This window comes from Neopsephotus bourkii, unplaced genomic scaffold (assembly GCF_033783945.1).
Source record: "Neopsephotus bourkii isolate Nb327-2 ecotype Australia unplaced genomic scaffold, CSIRO-AGI_Nbou_v1 NB_1678, whole genome shotgun sequence".
Lineage (NCBI taxonomy): Eukaryota > Metazoa > Chordata > Aves > Psittaciformes > Psittacidae > Neopsephotus > Neopsephotus bourkii.
The window spans coordinates 75,301-92,151 of record NW_026902152.1 but is presented as its reverse complement, the minus strand read 5'-3'; the positions used below and the strand labels follow the sequence as shown (position 1 = coordinate 92,151).

Genomic DNA, 16,851 nt, shown 5'->3' with positions numbered 1-16,851 from the left:
CAGCAATGGGCCGGCAGCAGCCCTGAACCACAACAGCAGCGAGCTGGCAGTGGTTGGGGCCATGCCATGGGGACCCCAGCAATGGCACCCTGAGCAGTTGGTGGGCTTCAAAAGCCACCACTCACCCATCCTGAAGGGCTGGCTGTTAAAATTAACCTGCCTTGACCGGGTTTGGAAAGCCCTTTCCTGGGAATGACAGGAATGTCTTTATCCTGGCCAAACCAGTGCCGGTGCAGGGCTGTTTGAGGAACTCGCTGCCAGAGCCTGGCTTTGCTGTAAACAGGTCAGAAGCCATAGAAACTCCATAAATTCCTCCAATGCCCCCTCTTCCTGGGATCAGGTGAGGCCCTGAAACACACCAGGGATGCACTGGTGACTGCCCAAAATGGAGCACCCTGGCACGTGCCAGTCCCTCAGTGCTGTGGGACAGCATGAAGGCAGCCAGGAAAATGCTGTCACCACATTGTGGTTTCATGACCATGGCCTGGAAGAATTTCGGCAGTGTTTTTTTCTTCCTGCTGGGAAGAGGAGAAGGTGGAGAAGCCCGGCTCGCCTGTGAGCCAACGTGGCAGGGCTGGGCCAGCCCAGGGCACAGGGTTGAGCAAGATGCTCCATGCCTCCCAGTTGGAGCACATCCATGATGGGGAGCCCAGCTCTGCATTGCTCGTTTATTTGATCATGGGGAGCTTAATGTAGGAACAATGAATCAAGTCTTGGGCTGGGTGCAATGGGGGTCACTGCTGTTCCCTGGGAGTTAAGGCTGTGCAGTCATCTGTGCCAAGAGCTGGGGAGTTGGGGAGGGTGCATGATGAAGGAAGGGGATCAAGTGCCACACACAGGATGCTGCCAGCAGCCACCAGCACTGTCTTCCATCAGGAAGGTGGAAGTTGGGCTGGTGAGAGGTGGCCGGTGGCCCCTTGTGCTGATTTTCCAGGGCAAGAGGCCAGGGCTTGCTCCTGTCTTCCCTTCCTTTTCCTCTGGTCTTGCTGGCAGGAGGCTGGGTGCTCAGCTGACAGTCACGGGGAACGCATTAGCAAAGCAAAGGGGAATTTCCTCCTACTGCATGAGATGAGGTGCTTTCCCCTGACCCTCTCCTGCTGCAGCCCATCCCCACATCCCTGTGCCACTCATGGGAGAAGCTGGGCACAGCCTGAATGTCCCCCACAATCCACACACACAGCAGGTAGGAAAACCAGCCCCGTGCTGAGTGCTCACCCATCTCCCTCTGCCATTAAACCCACCATATCCTCCAGCACCCAGCAACTGGTGTCCCTGTCCCCTGATCTGTATCCCCTGGTCCCTGTCCTAATCCCTCTGAGCATCCCCATGGCTGTGGCAGGGATGCTCAGAGGACCATACGCCGGTCCAACTGCTCTGCCCGCCCGGCTCGCTGGTGTCGTGCTTCTAGGTGCTTGTTTTGGACCTTCTCAAAGTGTTGCAGCAGCTCTGTGTAGTCAATGTTGGACATGGATGTCCCCCTGAGGCCGGTGGTTGCTTTGGTGCTGTCCCTGTGGGGAGGAAGAAGTGTGAGGGTGAGAAGAGGCAGGAGGCTCCTGCACCCAGGCAGCACCAAGGGCTTGTCCTGAAGAAGCTTAGCCCAGCACAATCCAGTAATGCTGGTGCCGTATGGAACACTCCCAAAGACCTATTTTCCTTCCCTAAATGCATGAGATGGAGCCCAAGAGGTCCTGGGACAAGAGAGAGGAGACAAAGGACCCTCAGGGGATGTTTAACCACTCCAACACAGATGCTGTCCTAACCCATTCCATCTGAAAACAGTAAGACTGGTCCAAAAGGATGCCAGAGCCATGACCCTCAGTTTCCCGGCCTGGTTTTATAAGCAAGCAAAAACTATCCAAGCACAGAGAAGAGCTGGTGGCAGTGGTGACAGCCTCTGGGGATGAGCAGCCACAGCTGGAGCCCTGGGGAGCTCCATCTGCAGATGGTCACCCCAAAAGCTGTCCCCAACACAAAGGGTAGCGGTGGACCAGCCATGAGGTGCCCATCAGGGGCCACAGAGGAGCCCATGGGCAGAGAGAGGACAAGCCGTTCTTGAGGCCCTGGTGTCCCCTTCAGGGAGGGGGCAGCTGGAGCTGGCCTGCTATAAAAGCCGGCTTCAGTGTTTGAAGGAATGTAGGTCAGAGTTAATCAGATGCTCAGGCTGTCTGACAGCCCTGGTTGCTCAAAAACCCCCACTGATGGGGGCTGGAGCAGAGGAAAGTGTGGGGGGGGAGAAGTACATGAAGCTCCCTCCCCACCCCTCCAGTTAAAAAGCAGTGCTGGGTGGTGAGTAGACCTCAGCACCTGAGGCCATGAGGGATAAAAGGTGGCACAGGGAAGCAGCTAAAAGCCAAGGAGTTGTGGCAGTGGGGGGTTAATTCAGGAACCTACCCATCTTGGGAGCAATTCTTTTTTTTTCCCAGGGCTTTGCAGCAGCTTTAATATGCACACCCTCTAGCTTATTATCTAAGGGATGGAGAGCAAATCCCACCACTGCTGTCCAAAGAGATGAGTGGCAGCACCCCTGGACACAAGAGCATGAGGATTTTGGCTGGTCCCCAGGGAGATGCTGCCTTTGCACATCGCTGCTGGTGGCTCCCCAAAGGCCAGGTATGGGGAGGAAGACAAAAAGGTGTCTCCCTTTTGGGTACTGCAAATGCTATCTGGGCTGCGATGGGGATGCTTTGGGAGCACTCTGCGTTGCCAGAGTCTCTCTCCATACACCTCCTTCCTGGCTCTGCTTGTTTCCATAGCGACCCCACAAGTGAAATTTTCCATCCTGTATGCCAAATGCCTGTGGATGAGGCACAGCCCTCCCAAGGTTACCAAATATAGACACAACCCTCCCCCCGGCCACAGGCCGCAGAGCAGCCATGGATGCAAAGGAGCCAGGGGGCGAAAACTGGAGCCGAGGATCACAGGGATGCTCAGCTGCTGGAGGGGTGGACACACAGAGCTGGTCTGACCTTGGTGCTGATGCTGGGGGTCCATCTCCATGGCACTTACATCTGCAAGAGCTCGGGGTTGGGCACACACTGCAGGCGGTGGGAGAGGAGCTGGAAGGCGCTGCTCTGGGGCAGCAGCATCAGCAAGCCATAGAGAGCCTTGATCAGGTAGGGGTTCTTCTTCACGTCCAGCATCTGCAGGCGGAGGTCTGGAAGAGAAGAGGAAGAGGATGGGGAGGCAGGTAAAATGCTTTTCATCTCCAGCCCCAATAGCAGGTTCCTTCTGACCCCTCTGATGGTCCTGGGGAGGCCACAAGCCTGTGCCAGCTGACATAAGGGGCACTCGCATGGCACCAGCAGCCTCTTCCCTTCCATTAACTCACAATCTTTGTGTCCTTCACAGGCCAGAAGCCCCTTGCCACAGCCCCCAGCTGCCAGCTGGGGAAAGGGACAGCATCTCCCCAGTCTCCCATCCCTGCTACTGCCCACACTTGACACTGCCCATGCTGCCTGCCTGAGGGCACACACATGTGCAACATGAGACTGGTCCTCAGGTTCTGCAGAATGAGCAGAAATACCACCCTGGAGCACCACACGTCAGAAGGGCTGGGTGACACCCTCCCAGGGATTCTCTTGAACAGAAGGGATCACCTCCACTCAACCCCCACAGTTACATGTGTTGGGCCTTGGTGTTGCTCAGCAGGGTGGAAACCACCCTCCCCCTCTATCCTTCCTGCTGCTCATGGGTGGAAGGGTCTTCTGGAGCCCTGCAGACAGCCAAGGTCCCACCTGGGGCAGGCCAGGGGATTGGGTGAGAGATCACTGCCCCAGCATCTCACCTCAGACTTCCCATAAGCACCTCTGGTGGCTCCCAGCAAAGGGAGCCATGCCAGGGATGCTGCTCTATGCAGCTCAGGTCTGTCACCTACTCTGAGACTTGGAGGATAAGGTGCATGGGGAACCCTCAAGGAATAACCTGGGGCCATGGAAAGCCATCACAGACACGTGCGTGCCTCACACGGTAGGAAATTAATCTTCAGGATGAACACAGGAAGAGAACCATGACTGAGGGTCAGCCCAGGTCTCTATTGCCTGGCTGCTCTTAACCCTCTTACCCTAGATATTCTCCAGCCCTAAACCTATACAGGTCCCCCTTCAAAAAAGCCCTTTCTAGGACATTTCCCAGCTCCCTCCTCAGGGTAAAGGAGCCCAGAAGCAGCCAAATACTATCACAGGAAATTCCCTGTGGCCACTGGTCACCCTACCACAGCCCCTGCCACTATCCTGGCTCCCAGCTACATCCTCAAGCCCCTGGCTGCATTACCCACATTGCTGAGGGGGCAGAGCTGAAGAGAGAGCAAGCTTTGTGTTTTTATGGCTCAGTTCTCTGTTTCCAGAAAAAACTCCACCTTTTTTCTTGCTAAGGGCCCCAGCAGCATGCACGATGCCACCAAGGGTGGCTGGCACACGTGGCTCCCCTAACCTGATATCCTACACCCCCCCACCTGGGAGATGTTCAGCCTGATCCAGGCTTCATCCTGGATCTCATCCCTTTGGTGCTAACACCACTTGCTCCCATAGCCTATATCTGGGGGCAAGGTGCCCCCCCGCCTTGTCCCTGGAGGGCTGCTCCAGCGCTGGACAAAGCTCCCACCAAGAAGTCCTATAACTTCTGCTCTATTTATTCATGCTGCTGCTTGCAATGGAGGAGCAGGAAGGGGGGGATGTGCCTGGGTGGGGGAGCACCAAGCACCATCCCTTCCCACATGGCTTTTCCGCCTTACATGTGAATATGGGGCACTCGATGAGTTGCACCAGCTTGTCCACCTCAGTGAGGAAATCCACAGTGACATCCAGATCCCCACTGGATGGGGCTGTTAAGGATGTTACCTTGGTAAAAAGTGGCCCAGTGGCAGCAGATGGCTTGCCCCGGGTGATGCCAAATGCTCCCTGTATCCACAGCTCCTGCAGGACAGGACTTACGTGCAGGCACGGCTGGAAGGTCTGTAGGGTGGCCAGGCGATGGTGGAAGGAAACAGGAGGGGCAGGAAGAGATGGAGGAAATGGCAGACTGCCCCAAATCCCCAAATCCTGGCAGCTTGCCTAGCCAGAGAGCAGGCAAGAAGATGGTGCAAGCGAGGATGCCTGCTTTTACCTCCTGACCTGCAGAAGAAACATCTTGGGAAGGGAACCTGAGTGTGTTATTAAGCTTTGTGGTATGGAAAGCTAACCTAGGGAGGTTTGGCATTGCTGGCATGCGAAAACAGTAATTCTGCTGCAGGCAGATGGTGAGCTCACCATGAACTGCAGCATGCTGGGCACCGCCAGCTCCTCTGCAGGCCAGGAGGGCAAAGCCTTTGTTTTCCTGGGAGGAAGAGGATGCTGAGGAGCAGAGCACACTTTCCTTTTTTTACACCACACGAAAGAAGAACAACAAAAGGGGAAGGGAGCTGGAGAGCACCCAGCACAGGCTGCCCTGCCCTTGCATGGTGGGGACACCACCCTGGTAATGATGGGATGTGGGAGGAGGCTGGGCTGGCCTGCAGGGTGACCTTGGTGGCCACAGAGGGACTAAAGGGCCAGCCCAGCTACTGACCTCACAGAAAACCCCCAAAGGATACAATTTCTGGATGAGGTCGTAGGCATGCTTGTAGTTCTGGGTGAGGAAGCAGAGGGACACGGTTGTCACGGGGTTGTGACACCAGGACCGGTACAGGCAGCAGAAGAGGTTACAGCTTTCCTAGGAAAAGAGGGAGTCATTTGGGTTCAGTCACCAGCAAGGACATGGCATGGAGAGCCCCAGGACCCTGACATCAGCCCGTTGCATGGCAAGTGCCACTGAGGTATGAAGGGATGTTTCTGGATCCACCAAGTCCATCTGGTACTGTTATGGGCCCAGCAGCCTCAGGAGATGGAAACCAGGAATGTTTGGGGGATGGCATCACAGGATGAAGGGATGGAGAATGGTGGCTGTCCCACCGAAGGGGACACCACTGCATTACTGGCCTTCAGCATGAGGAAGAGAAGTCTTCCTCCATCTCCTGCCTTGCTTGGATGTGGCCGATGTTGGTGGCAGCTGCTAGACAAACCCTGTGGGCACATTCCTATCAGGGACAGCTGAGGGACCAGAGCCCTGCTCCCACTGTCACCTGTCCCCCCGCCTGTGTAGGGATGGAGGGAGGAAGGTGGCAGCTGCTCAATGGCCTGGGGAGCATGTTCCCATCCCAGGGGAGAAAGCAAGAATTGGGCACATCCTCCAAGCCCCACCCAACTCCTGAAAGGTGGGAGAATTAAGGGGCTGCCCTGGGACCTGCCAGATACGTCCCCACATGCCTGCCACCCCCACTGTGTCCTGCCCAGCAGTTGAGCTTGCTTCTGCTGCCCATACCGGCGTCTTCAATTCCTTCAGTTGGTTCCTCAGCTGGAAGAGCTCAGAGGATGTCAGCAGGATTGTGTTCAGGGTGTGGACCATGGTAGAGGCAAACTTGAGGTCTTCTTCCCGAAGGAGTATGTCTGCCATGGAATGGAAGATGTTTTCTGCATTCAGAAGTAGACAGAGCTGCCTGTGTATCCCAGAGGAGAGAAACCAAGGGGAAAGGATGGTTAATGAGCACAGCAGAAACCCTGATCTGAGCTTGCACATCATTCCCTTCCTCCAGAAAGGAACAGGGCTGAGATATACAGGTTGGGTGAATGCAGAGGCACCAGAAGGGTGATGCTGTGGGGCAATATCAGGCTCTGCATTTGGAGGGTGCAGACCTTCACACTAGAAAAAGGTCAAAAACCAATAGCTGGGCTAAGACACATCCCTGGTCAGGCTGCGTGGGGACCCTTCTGGCACCAACCCACCACCATGGCTTCTTGCCACCTCAAGCCTCTCAGTGACCTGCATAATTGTTTTCAGCACCACTTTCTACTCAGACAACTGCAAGGAGCACGGTTACAGACGCCATGTGCTGGCCCAGTCACATTAGTACCCACAGGACACCAGGGAACTGGTATAAAGTGAGGGAGGCCACCAGGACGTAACAATCTCTCCCAGTGCCGTGCAACCCAGGAGTCCTGGAGCCAGAGCCTGTCTTTCCCTCTACATCCCCCTTTCTCCCAGTAACCTGCCCTGTTGCTGTTTGAACACCTCCACGCTCCAGCTCCCTAGAGATCCAGTGCTGAGGGGCTCTGCAGCTCCACCCAGAAGATGGCAGAAGCCCCTGCTCTGCTCTCCCCAAAACATAGCATAGCTGGCGCCACGGCACGTGTCCATCTGCCCGGCCAGGCCCAGTGGGTCACAGCAGGAATGTCCTGCTTAGCAAACCCTGAGGCATTCCAAGGTTTTCAACATTTTAGACCAGAAACCAAAAACCAGATTTTTTTCCTCCCATGTTTGTTTTGGTTTGGGGATTTCCTGTTTTTCTCCAGGCCCCTGCCTTCTCGGGCAGTTTGTCCAGAGACACCTGAAATGGTGCCTGGTGCTGGCTCAGCTCTCCAGTGCCTGCATCAGGGAGACCCTGTTTCCCAGCTTCTCCTGAAACTGGGATGCTCCCTGGGTCCCTACATCTTCCCTATAGGCTGACAGGGAACTCTGGCACTGGGAAAGAGGCTGGCATCCCCCAGAGCTCCTCTTCTTTCCCCCAACTCCTACCAAACACCATCACCCAACAGATAATCTCAGCTGGCAACTAAATCCCCCCTGGAGGCATCAGAAGGGTTTAAGAGGGGAAAGAAGGAGCATCTGCTTTGGAGGCTGGGTGAGAGGTGCTGGACAGCTGCCTGGTTAGGCCAGGAGGTGGGACATATCTGATCTAACCCCCCTCCCTGAGATCACTTTTGCACCTCCTTGGGTGAGGAGGAGGGAGGAGGCAAATTTCTAGCCCCTGACCCTGTGGAGAAGGACTGGTGGAAGACTACACGGCTATAGTTAAGACATCAAAGACCCTAAAGCTTGGTGTTTTAAGGATGTGGGGGGTGGATGGGGAATGAAGAAACGGATTTTCCTTCCTCAACAAATGGAGGAAGAACCCCCCCCACCTCCAGACTTCCTCTCATCTCATCCAGCCAAGTAACCCATCCCCTCTTCACCCAACTCCAGCTCCTCTCCATCAGCAGCTCCTGCATCCCGTGTGGCTGCCACCGGACAATGAGATGCTCTGTGAAGGCTTTTACATAACCCAGCCCAGCAATCACCCTGGACCCTGCTAAAATGGAATAGAGCTGTGATAAATAAGCTCATTTATCCCAATTATTCTTACGTAACCAGCTGCATTCATGGGGATGAAAACACTTCCCCAATTTCTTGCCGCTTGGACACAGGGCTGGCTGGAGGAGGGACAGCGATGGGAAAAGGAAGCATTGAGGGAGGGATGGGGAAGGCAGAAGCATTTAGTCCAGCCTGATGGAGCCAAAAGCAAATCAATAGCACAGCGTTGCAGGCAGGATCTAGCCAGTGCCAGCTGCAGCAAAAAAAGCCCAGCCTGGGCAGGTCGAAGCCCAGCCTAGGAGTGAGCTGGCTCCATCCCACCCTTCTCCAGTAAGAGCGGATAGCTGGATGCCTCCTCCTTGCTGTGTTTCCTCCAGCAGCCATGCTGGGCAACTGAACCATGAGGTGGGATGATTTACTGTGCCCGAAGAGCAGATGGGTCCTCTAGGGATAAAGACTGGGATAGTTTCACCCCAATTGCTGGGTGTGCCGGAGCAGCTCTTCTGCTCGTGGTATTTTACACCTTCCAGATAGAAAGACAAAGAAAAGAGGTCAAACAAGCTCAGACAAGCAAAAAATGGTTCTGGGGAGCATTGAGGGCAATTTGGAGACCAAAACTGCCCTTGTCCTCCCATGGCAAGGACACTGGTCAGGTTCCCCCTCCACTGCTCCTCCATGGAAAAGGAGGGCTTTTGCTTTCCATAAATAGGAGCTCTGACATTTGGCTCGCTAACGCTGAGCAGGGGGCCGAATGCAAACTGCTTTCTAATTTCAGCCCTGGTTTTGATTAGCAGGGAAGGGCTGGGATTGCTCCCCCTCCTTTCAGTGGCACTGGGAAACGAAACTGTCAGGATATAAAAGGAGCAGCTGTGCAGAGTCTGTCCCCCTGCTTCGAAGCTGTGTCACCCCCAGGGACGCTGACTCCCATGGGCACCATGTCTCCCCCCAGATCCCCCAGGCTCTGCAGCAACCACCAGCAGAATGAGTTTGCCTGTGCTCAGCAGCCTCCCCTGATGCAGGCAGAGACCCCAAACTCCCTCCTCAATGAAGTCCCTTGGTCAGCACACCCCAAAGCGGTCCTCAAAGGAGGAGACAACTGGTTGGCTATGCAGCTGCCAGGCCTCTGTGACAGCAGACAGCAGCTGAGCCCAACTGCTGGTGGGACTGAGAGGGGGTCCCCCAGAGCCTGGGAGGCTTTGAAGGCATGAGAGGAACGCGAGGCTGGATGGGAGGAGGCAGGGACAGGTGGCTTCAAACTAACCAGGCAGCAGCCAGGATACTCGAGGAGTGGCTGCAGAAGGGGACAGGACCTCTTATATCTACACTCCAGACATGCATATACACTCCATAAATCAACTACATACACCCCAGCTGTAAGACTCAGTCCCTCACTTATCAAGGAGGCTGGTTGTGGCCTGTCCGTTCGTCCGTCCATCCATCCATCCATCCATCCATCCATCCATCCATCCATCCATCCATCCATCCATCCTCCCACCTGCCCGTGCTCTGACTTGATGAAGGAACCAGCTAATCCCCAGGGTTCTCCCTGTATCCCCGTGGGTGACACCAGCATCCCCTTGCCCGTCACCTTGCCCACGGGAATCAGTGAATCCCAAAGGACCTCCCAGTGTGGGAAAGGAGGAGAAGAAACATCCCTGAGGAAGCAGAAGCCGCAGCGCATGAGCGCAGAGCAGCATCGAGACGTTAGGCAGCCCTTGGCACAGGCACATGGTGATGATAATGAAATGTGGTATTTAGGCCATTAAAATTTAACTCCTTAAATTAAAAGGGTTATTCAAGCCTTTCCAACAGAGCCAAAGAATGCAGCAGCAGGCAGATGGGAAGCTGCAAGAAGGAGATAGGGAACATCGCCCTCCATTGCTGCAGTGGGGCTCCCAAGGGACCCAGAGAACACATCCAGCCCCTGATGAGGGGGGACCCTGTCCTCCCCCTAGGCTAAAGGACCACTCAGCAAGATGATGCTGGCCAAAGGAAGAGCCATGAAGGTCACCAGAAGCCATGCCACCCTGGGGAGCTGTGCCCCATTCAAAACCAGCCTCAGTGATGCAGCAGCCATTGCAGTGATGTCAGTGACAATAAAATCCCACCACACTAACGACTGGGCAGGTAGGATGAGGTTTGGAGACAAACTGAAAGCTCTATGGCATGGATCTGGCGTGGAGTGGGCTGCTGGAACCCAGGGCATGCCAGAGTAATGGGACAGATTCAGAGCCACATCTCCAATTAAGGGCAAGGCCCGGCATTCCTCCAGCCTTCTTGCTTTGACAGCTCGATGCCTGGAAACCAGACTAATCTAAACATCATCATTCACGGAGCTGTCAGAGCTCCCATCCCTCCTGCTCGTCCCTTTAACTGCTTCAGCTCTGTCCCCTGCCCTGAGCCATCATGCAGGAACAGGGCAGCAGGGGATCAGGGCAGCCCAGTGCTTGCTCAAAGAGGGAGAAGGTCTGGTTTTCCATAAAAATGAAGATGAAATACAGCCCTGCTACAGATGGTGACACCATACCCTCTGCTGGGACCTACAGGGAGCCCTGGATGGAGAGCACTCCTGGCCCCATCCTGTCACCCACCACACTGTGCAACATCCACTGTGCTCAATTAAGCAGGTGCTTCTTCATTAAGCACCAGTGATTCACCTTATTAGCTCTGGGCAGACACGGGGCCCCAGAAGGGAGAGTATCGTGTCTCATCCCACTGCCAGCAACTGGGACAGAGCCAGAGACGGGGAAGGAGCCGGCCGAGGCAGGGCAGTGATGCTCCAAGGGGCTCTGCAACCCTGACTATGAGGCTCACAACCTCTCCTGCAGCTGCGAAGGCAGAGCCCCCCCATCCTTCCTCCTCACCCTCCTCTTCCTCCACACCCTTCCTTTCTCCTCCCCAAGGCTTTTGACCACCCTTCCTCCCTTCTCCAGGCTCCCTGGGATACGCCCCAGCTCAACCTGCCTGCCCATGATGCTTGCTCCCAGCTCCCTGAAACCCTCCTGCCATGAACAGCAGCATCCCCAACCCAGCCCAGCAGCTGGGATCCTTTAGGAATTTGCAGAGGAAGCACAGATAAAATTAGGACAGGAAGGGGAGAGGAAGAAAAAAGCAGGAGGAGCATCACAGAATCCTGGACTGGTTTAGGCTGGATGGGACCTCAAAGCTCATCCAGTTCAGATCCCCTGCACAGGCAGGGACACCTTTCATTAGAGCAGGTTGCTCCAAGCACCATCCAAGCTGGCCTTAAACACTGCAGGGATGGGGCAGCCACAGCTTCTCTGGGCAACCTGTGCCAGGGCCTCAGCACCCTCACAGGGAAGAACTTCTGCCTAAGAGCTCATCTCAGTCTCTTTTCTGTCAGGTTAAAGCCATTCCCCCTTGTCCTGTCCCTACAGACCCTTGTCAAAAGCTCCTCTCCAGGTTTCTTGTCAGCCCCTTCAGGCACTGGAAGCTGCTCTAAGGTCTCCTCAGAGAGATATCATGAAGAGATGTGCAGATTTCAGGAAGGCAGAACAAGCCCTGCACTGCCTTTCCTTGAACAGGGAAAGGTGTAATGTGTTTCACTGAAAACAGGAAAACCCTCCCATGGACTGTCTCCTCTGCAGAAGCTGCCAGCATCACAGCTGCTGAAGGAGCTATGCTGCCAGCCCACGGCTGGTCTTCAGGCTGCCTCAGCTGTAAGTTGCTCCCTAGGGATCCCCAGAGCAACCTAGGGGATCCCCCAGAGGAGCACAGTACAAATATACAGCAGTACTTCAGATCAGCTTCAGCTTGTGAAACAGCACAGAATCACAAAATGATTTAGGTTGGAAAGGACCTTAAGATCATCTGTTTCTACCCCCCTGTCAGGGCAGGGACACCTTCCACCAGACCAGGTTGCTCCAAGTCCCGTCCAACCTGGCCCTGAACACTGCCAGAGATGGGGCAGCCACAGCTTCTCTGGGCAACCTGTGCCAGTGCCTCACTACCCTCATAGTAAAGAATTTCCTCCTTATATCTAATCTGAACTTCTCCTGTTTCAGTTTGAACCCATCACCCCTTGTCCTATCACTACAGTCCCTAATGAAGAGTCCCTCCCCAGCATCCCTATAGGCTCTCTTCAGATACTGAAGGCTGCTGTGAGGTCTCCACGCAGCCTTCTCTTCTCCAGGCTGAACAGCCCCAACTTTCTCAGCCTGTCTTCATACAGGAGGTGCTCCAGTCCCCTGATCATCCCAGTGGCCTCCTCTGGACTTGTTCCAACACCTTCATCATCTTGGTCCTGCAGAGCCTTAGCCCTCAACTACCTGCTCTTCATGATTCTCCCCTTGGATGCTGGCTGCCAGGAGGTCCCTGTCCTAGCTGGCAGGATGACTTCCCCACTGCTGATCAAAACTGTGAGCCCAGCCCAAAGCTGGGCACGTCCACCATGACTTGTGATGAACTCGGTTGTGTTCCCACCTTGGACGCAGTCTGTCTGGAGAACTGCACCCTTCAAAGAGGTCACCTGCAGGTTATAAAGCAGATATCCAACACCTCTGGGTAGTTCCACGGTCAGTGAAACACCCACAGCTCCACAGCAAACAGGAGCAGGAAACAGGACTGTACCAAAGAGAAGTTAAGAGTTTCTTAAGAAGTTTCTTCAAACTAATATCCTCTGGGATGCGGCAGAAGCTAAAAGATAACTCAATTTGGAAACTTAATGATCCACTCAGCCCAAGGCACTGCCCAACTCTTCAGTGTAATGCAGATGAATGTGACAGCTCCTCCAGGGTGAAGCCCACAAGACACACATCCAGCACCAGTCTCCAGCTGCCCATGTCAGTGTGTCCCAGGAGCTTCCTTTAGGAAATCTTACGGAGACGCATGGACAAAGCTGTTCTGCCTGCAAGCATGCAGTCAGGGATGAGATGCTGCAGGAACATCTGAGCATCAACAGGAGACTCACCTGGAAAACAGACAGTTCTCCCCCTCTGAAACTGTCAGGAATGCAAAAAATAATCACCCAAAGTATTTCTTACCCAACTTTTAAAGCTGCTGATGACTTGATGGCAAAATGGATGGCAAATCCAGGTCTCATTCTGGGTTCAGGAGGCACAGGCAGCAGTGTCACAGGGCTGAAATCCCGGTTCCAGCCCACTGCCCCAGCCAAGTGGAACAACTCACATTCACTAATCCCTCCCCAGAACCTAACCCCAGAGAGGGACTCACACCGGGCAGTGATGTTTTCATGCAAGCATCCTCTGTTTTGAAGGGGAGGAAGGGTAAGGGCTGGCTGGGGAGGGGAAGACACATAAAGCAGTAGCAGATCCTTTGAGAAGCTTGCTTCCCTTTCAGGGTGACAGCTGTGGCCTAATTTTCAAGAATACTGACAGCTCCTTACTTCTTCCCCTGTAATTTCTCTTGCTGCAAATAAAACAGGTTAAAGAAGCGGGCACAAAGCTATAACAATGGGAGCTGGGAGAGGCTGATCCAGTTCAGGGCGTGCAGTTTGCAGAGAAACAGGAGTCTTTGTGCTCACCATTCCTCATCCCTCATTATTTTGCTTTAAGACAAAGAAACGAAAGTGCTTTTGCTCCTACAAATACGGCCAAGGAACAGGTTGCTCTCCTAGAGGTGGATAAGCCTCTGCATCCCCTCTGTTAGCAAGGCAGACTTTCGGGAAGATGGTCCTGATGGGGAACCCTGGACCTCTGAAAGCAGAGGGACCAGCTTGAAAGTGGAGTACAGGAGGAGTATGCTGTGTATTTGGGGGTGATGCTTTCCAGAAGGAAAGAAAAATGACTGGAAGGAGGTGGCAGCATCCCATGGATGTCAGCTTGGCTTGGGGACAAGCATGCCCTGGAGTGGGAGGTGAAGCTGCCTCATCTCTTCTGCCAGCACCTTGACTCAGACCTGCCGCTGACTTTCCCCTCACTTTGCTTGAGCAAAGTGGATGTCTTTTTTCTTGATGGGCTCAAATCCACACTCGAGGCAATGCTAACCCCTGTGTGACTTTGGGGACAAGGGACAGAAGGAGCAGGAGAGGGGACACTCAACCACAGCCTGGAGCTCAGGGAAGCAGGTGCCTGCAAGGCCAGAGGCGCTCCTGACTCACCTGATGCCTCTTGCTGCCTTCCAGCATCATAGGGTGCACCCTGACACTTGGCCTGCCTTTGGAGCTGGGAGCCCTGAAGGGATTCCAAGGGGGAATGCAGCCTGGGGAGCCTCGTTCCCCCTAACCCATCAGGGCCTGCCGATATGCAAGAGGACAGTGGCTGGATGTTCCTTGCCATGGAACCAAGGCTACAAGGCTACCCAAGGCTACAAGAAGACCTGCTCCAGGAGGACCTGGGCAGCAAGAGCAGCTCACACACCAAATTGAAGGAACAACAAAGGGAAAGGAGCTCCAACCAGGGTGCCTTTTGCACAGCTCCACACTTTCAGTGGGAGTTGAAGATGCACTATCCTGGGATATCTCATCCCAGGACATCCCATCCTGGGAGCAGAGCACACAGACAGACCCATTGGCAGGAACTCTGGAGCCTGCAGATGGTGCGAGCCGTTCCCAAAGCAGCATCCAGCCTTGAGCACCCACCTTGGATGGAACCCCGTGGCAAGGGATATTGTGGGAAGCACTAAGGCATCCTTGCCTGTCTGCCTGGGCAGGCAGCGTGTGAGCACGGAAGCTGTGTTTGAAAAGCGATGGCCTATGAGATGCTCAAAAGCAGCCAGGAATGGAAAAAGTCCCTTAATGAGAGTAGCAGGAGCAAAACAGCCCAACCTTAAGGTTTTTAACCAAGTGTGCCCTTTTCTTTGGGGATAAATCCTGAGCAAGATACCCTGGAAGGTAGATGGGGAGAAAATGTTGTTATTCAGCCTCTCCCAGACTCCCTGTCCTGGCTTTTCTCTCCATGGAGATGAATAAACTGAGATCTCACGTGTGCAGAGCAAGAGAAGGAAACACACCCCCAAGACCTGACTGATGGGATCAGATGGGTTAATCTAGCAGCTAACAGACCAAACCAGTGAACCCCCTCGCCTGCACCAACTGATGATTCCCCACAATGAGGGTCCTCACCCGATGGCCAGGCAAGAAAAACTTGGGAGACACCATGAAGGCTGCTCATGCTGAAGCCCTGCTCCAGAGAATGTGATCATTAGCAAGCACGGGAGCTGCAGGCTCCTCTCCCTGCTGCCCAGCCCACCTTTTGCTGGCTCCCCACCTTCCCATCCTGCTTTTCCAGAGCACTCCTGCTGGAATCCCACGGAAAGTGCTGGGAGGGAGCAGACATTCCCCCCCCCCCCCCAACCCCCTCCTCCAGGGGCCTACCCTTTGAAGGAACTTGGCCATTCTGGAAGGATTTTCCTCCCCTACACACATTTCCCCTTCCTCCCCTCCACCTTCTTCACTGACCCAAACTAGTCCAGCCCACTCCAGCACTGCTGTTCACATGTGGTTCCCATTTTTCTACAGGAAAACCCATCATGTCCTTCCAGGCAGCTCTGAGTACGGCTGGTCCCAGAGCAGCTTTAGTGAACAGGACAAGCTCATTCCCAGGGGCTGGTTCCCGCCAGCTCAGTAGAGGCATCTCATCATTTGCTGGGTCTTGGGCAGAGGAACCAGGCTCCTCCATCATGAAGGTCACAATGCTGATGGCTCCAAGTGTGTTGCAATCCTGGATCCAACCTCTAGCCTGGGGGAAATTAGGATTTTCCCCTCCAGCTTGTGCCCCATGGGGCTGCGGAGAGTAGTGAGGAGCCCCATAGCCTCAGTGGATTAAAACCTCATTAAGCACATGCTCCCTTGGGCTTACAGAGCTCACTGCATTATGTAAAACAGGCAACTTGAGAGCTAGAGGTTTTGGAGGTACAGTGGGGGTGCTGGTTTCACTCCACATTCACGTGGAAGCCCAAGAAGAGCCTCCAAGGTGCTCACCATGCAGGGCTGGAGAGCAGGAGATGCCTAAAAGCAGAGTGTGATTGTCACAAAACCACTAAAGCACCACTCTGGATCTCCAGATGTGGGATTCCTCGTGGCTGGCTGGAGCCAGGGCTGGGCAGAGGAGGTTTTGAGGAGCAAGCAGGGTATAAAGGGAGATGCAGAGGAAGATGAGCGAGGAGAAGTGAGCAGATGGATGCTTGCTGCCTGCTCCATCACCAGTGCTCACACAGGGCAGGAGGGAGCCCTTTCTGCTTTACAGACTGGCGGAACAAACAAACAAACAAATAAATAAATAAATACAAAGCTTTCTCCTCCGGTTCCTCCTTTCCTGAGGCACGAGGGGTGGGGATGGAAAGCTTACAGTTCATTAAGGCAGAAGGGCAGGCGGCCAGTGAACATCCTGGCAGGCAGAGCACTGTATTTTCGCAGGCTCGCTGCCTCCCGACACAGAAGCTTCCCTTGTAGCACTCACAGCTGTTTGGATTTTACCCGAGTTCATATCCCAGTTTATCAAAGGAGCTGCACTTCTTTTTTTTTTTTTTTTTTCCCTTCTTTTGTTTTTTTGTGGGTTTTTTTCCCCCCTTCTTTTGGTTGTTTTTTTTTTTTTTCCCCTTTGCTGAGTACAAGTCGAACAGTTCCCACAAAAACAAACACAGGGTTTGTTCCTCAACACAGCGGTCTGGAGGGTGGGAGAGAGGAAGAGGTGACACGTGGCCCTGGCCTGCCACCCCAGCCCTCATTCACTTGCTGGTGGGGCAGAGGGATTTTCAGGTCACGGGTTTGGCAGAGGAAGCTGGAGAGGGCAT

At 54.3% G+C, this 16,851-nt stretch overlaps 1 protein-coding gene across 1 annotated transcript in view; it reads right to left on the bottom strand.

Moving 5' to 3' along the window:
• Positions 1 to 654: 654 nt before the first annotated feature.
• Positions 655 to 16,851, bottom strand: part of VAC14 (VAC14 component of PIKFYVE complex) — a 65,188-nt gene continuing 48,991 nt past the window's right edge. The window contains exons 15-19 of the mRNA XM_061375816.1: positions 6,334 to 6,508; positions 5,567 to 5,685; positions 4,730 to 4,809; positions 3,007 to 3,154; positions 655 to 1,508 (exon numbers count right to left, since the gene is read on the bottom strand). Coding sequence (XP_061231800.1) covers positions 1,346 to 1,508; positions 3,007 to 3,154; positions 4,730 to 4,809; positions 5,567 to 5,685; positions 6,334 to 6,508 — 685 coding nt within the window. The 3' untranslated portion in view covers positions 655 to 1,345. The remainder of the gene's footprint in view (positions 1,509 to 3,006; positions 3,155 to 4,729; positions 4,810 to 5,566; positions 5,686 to 6,333; positions 6,509 to 16,851) is intronic.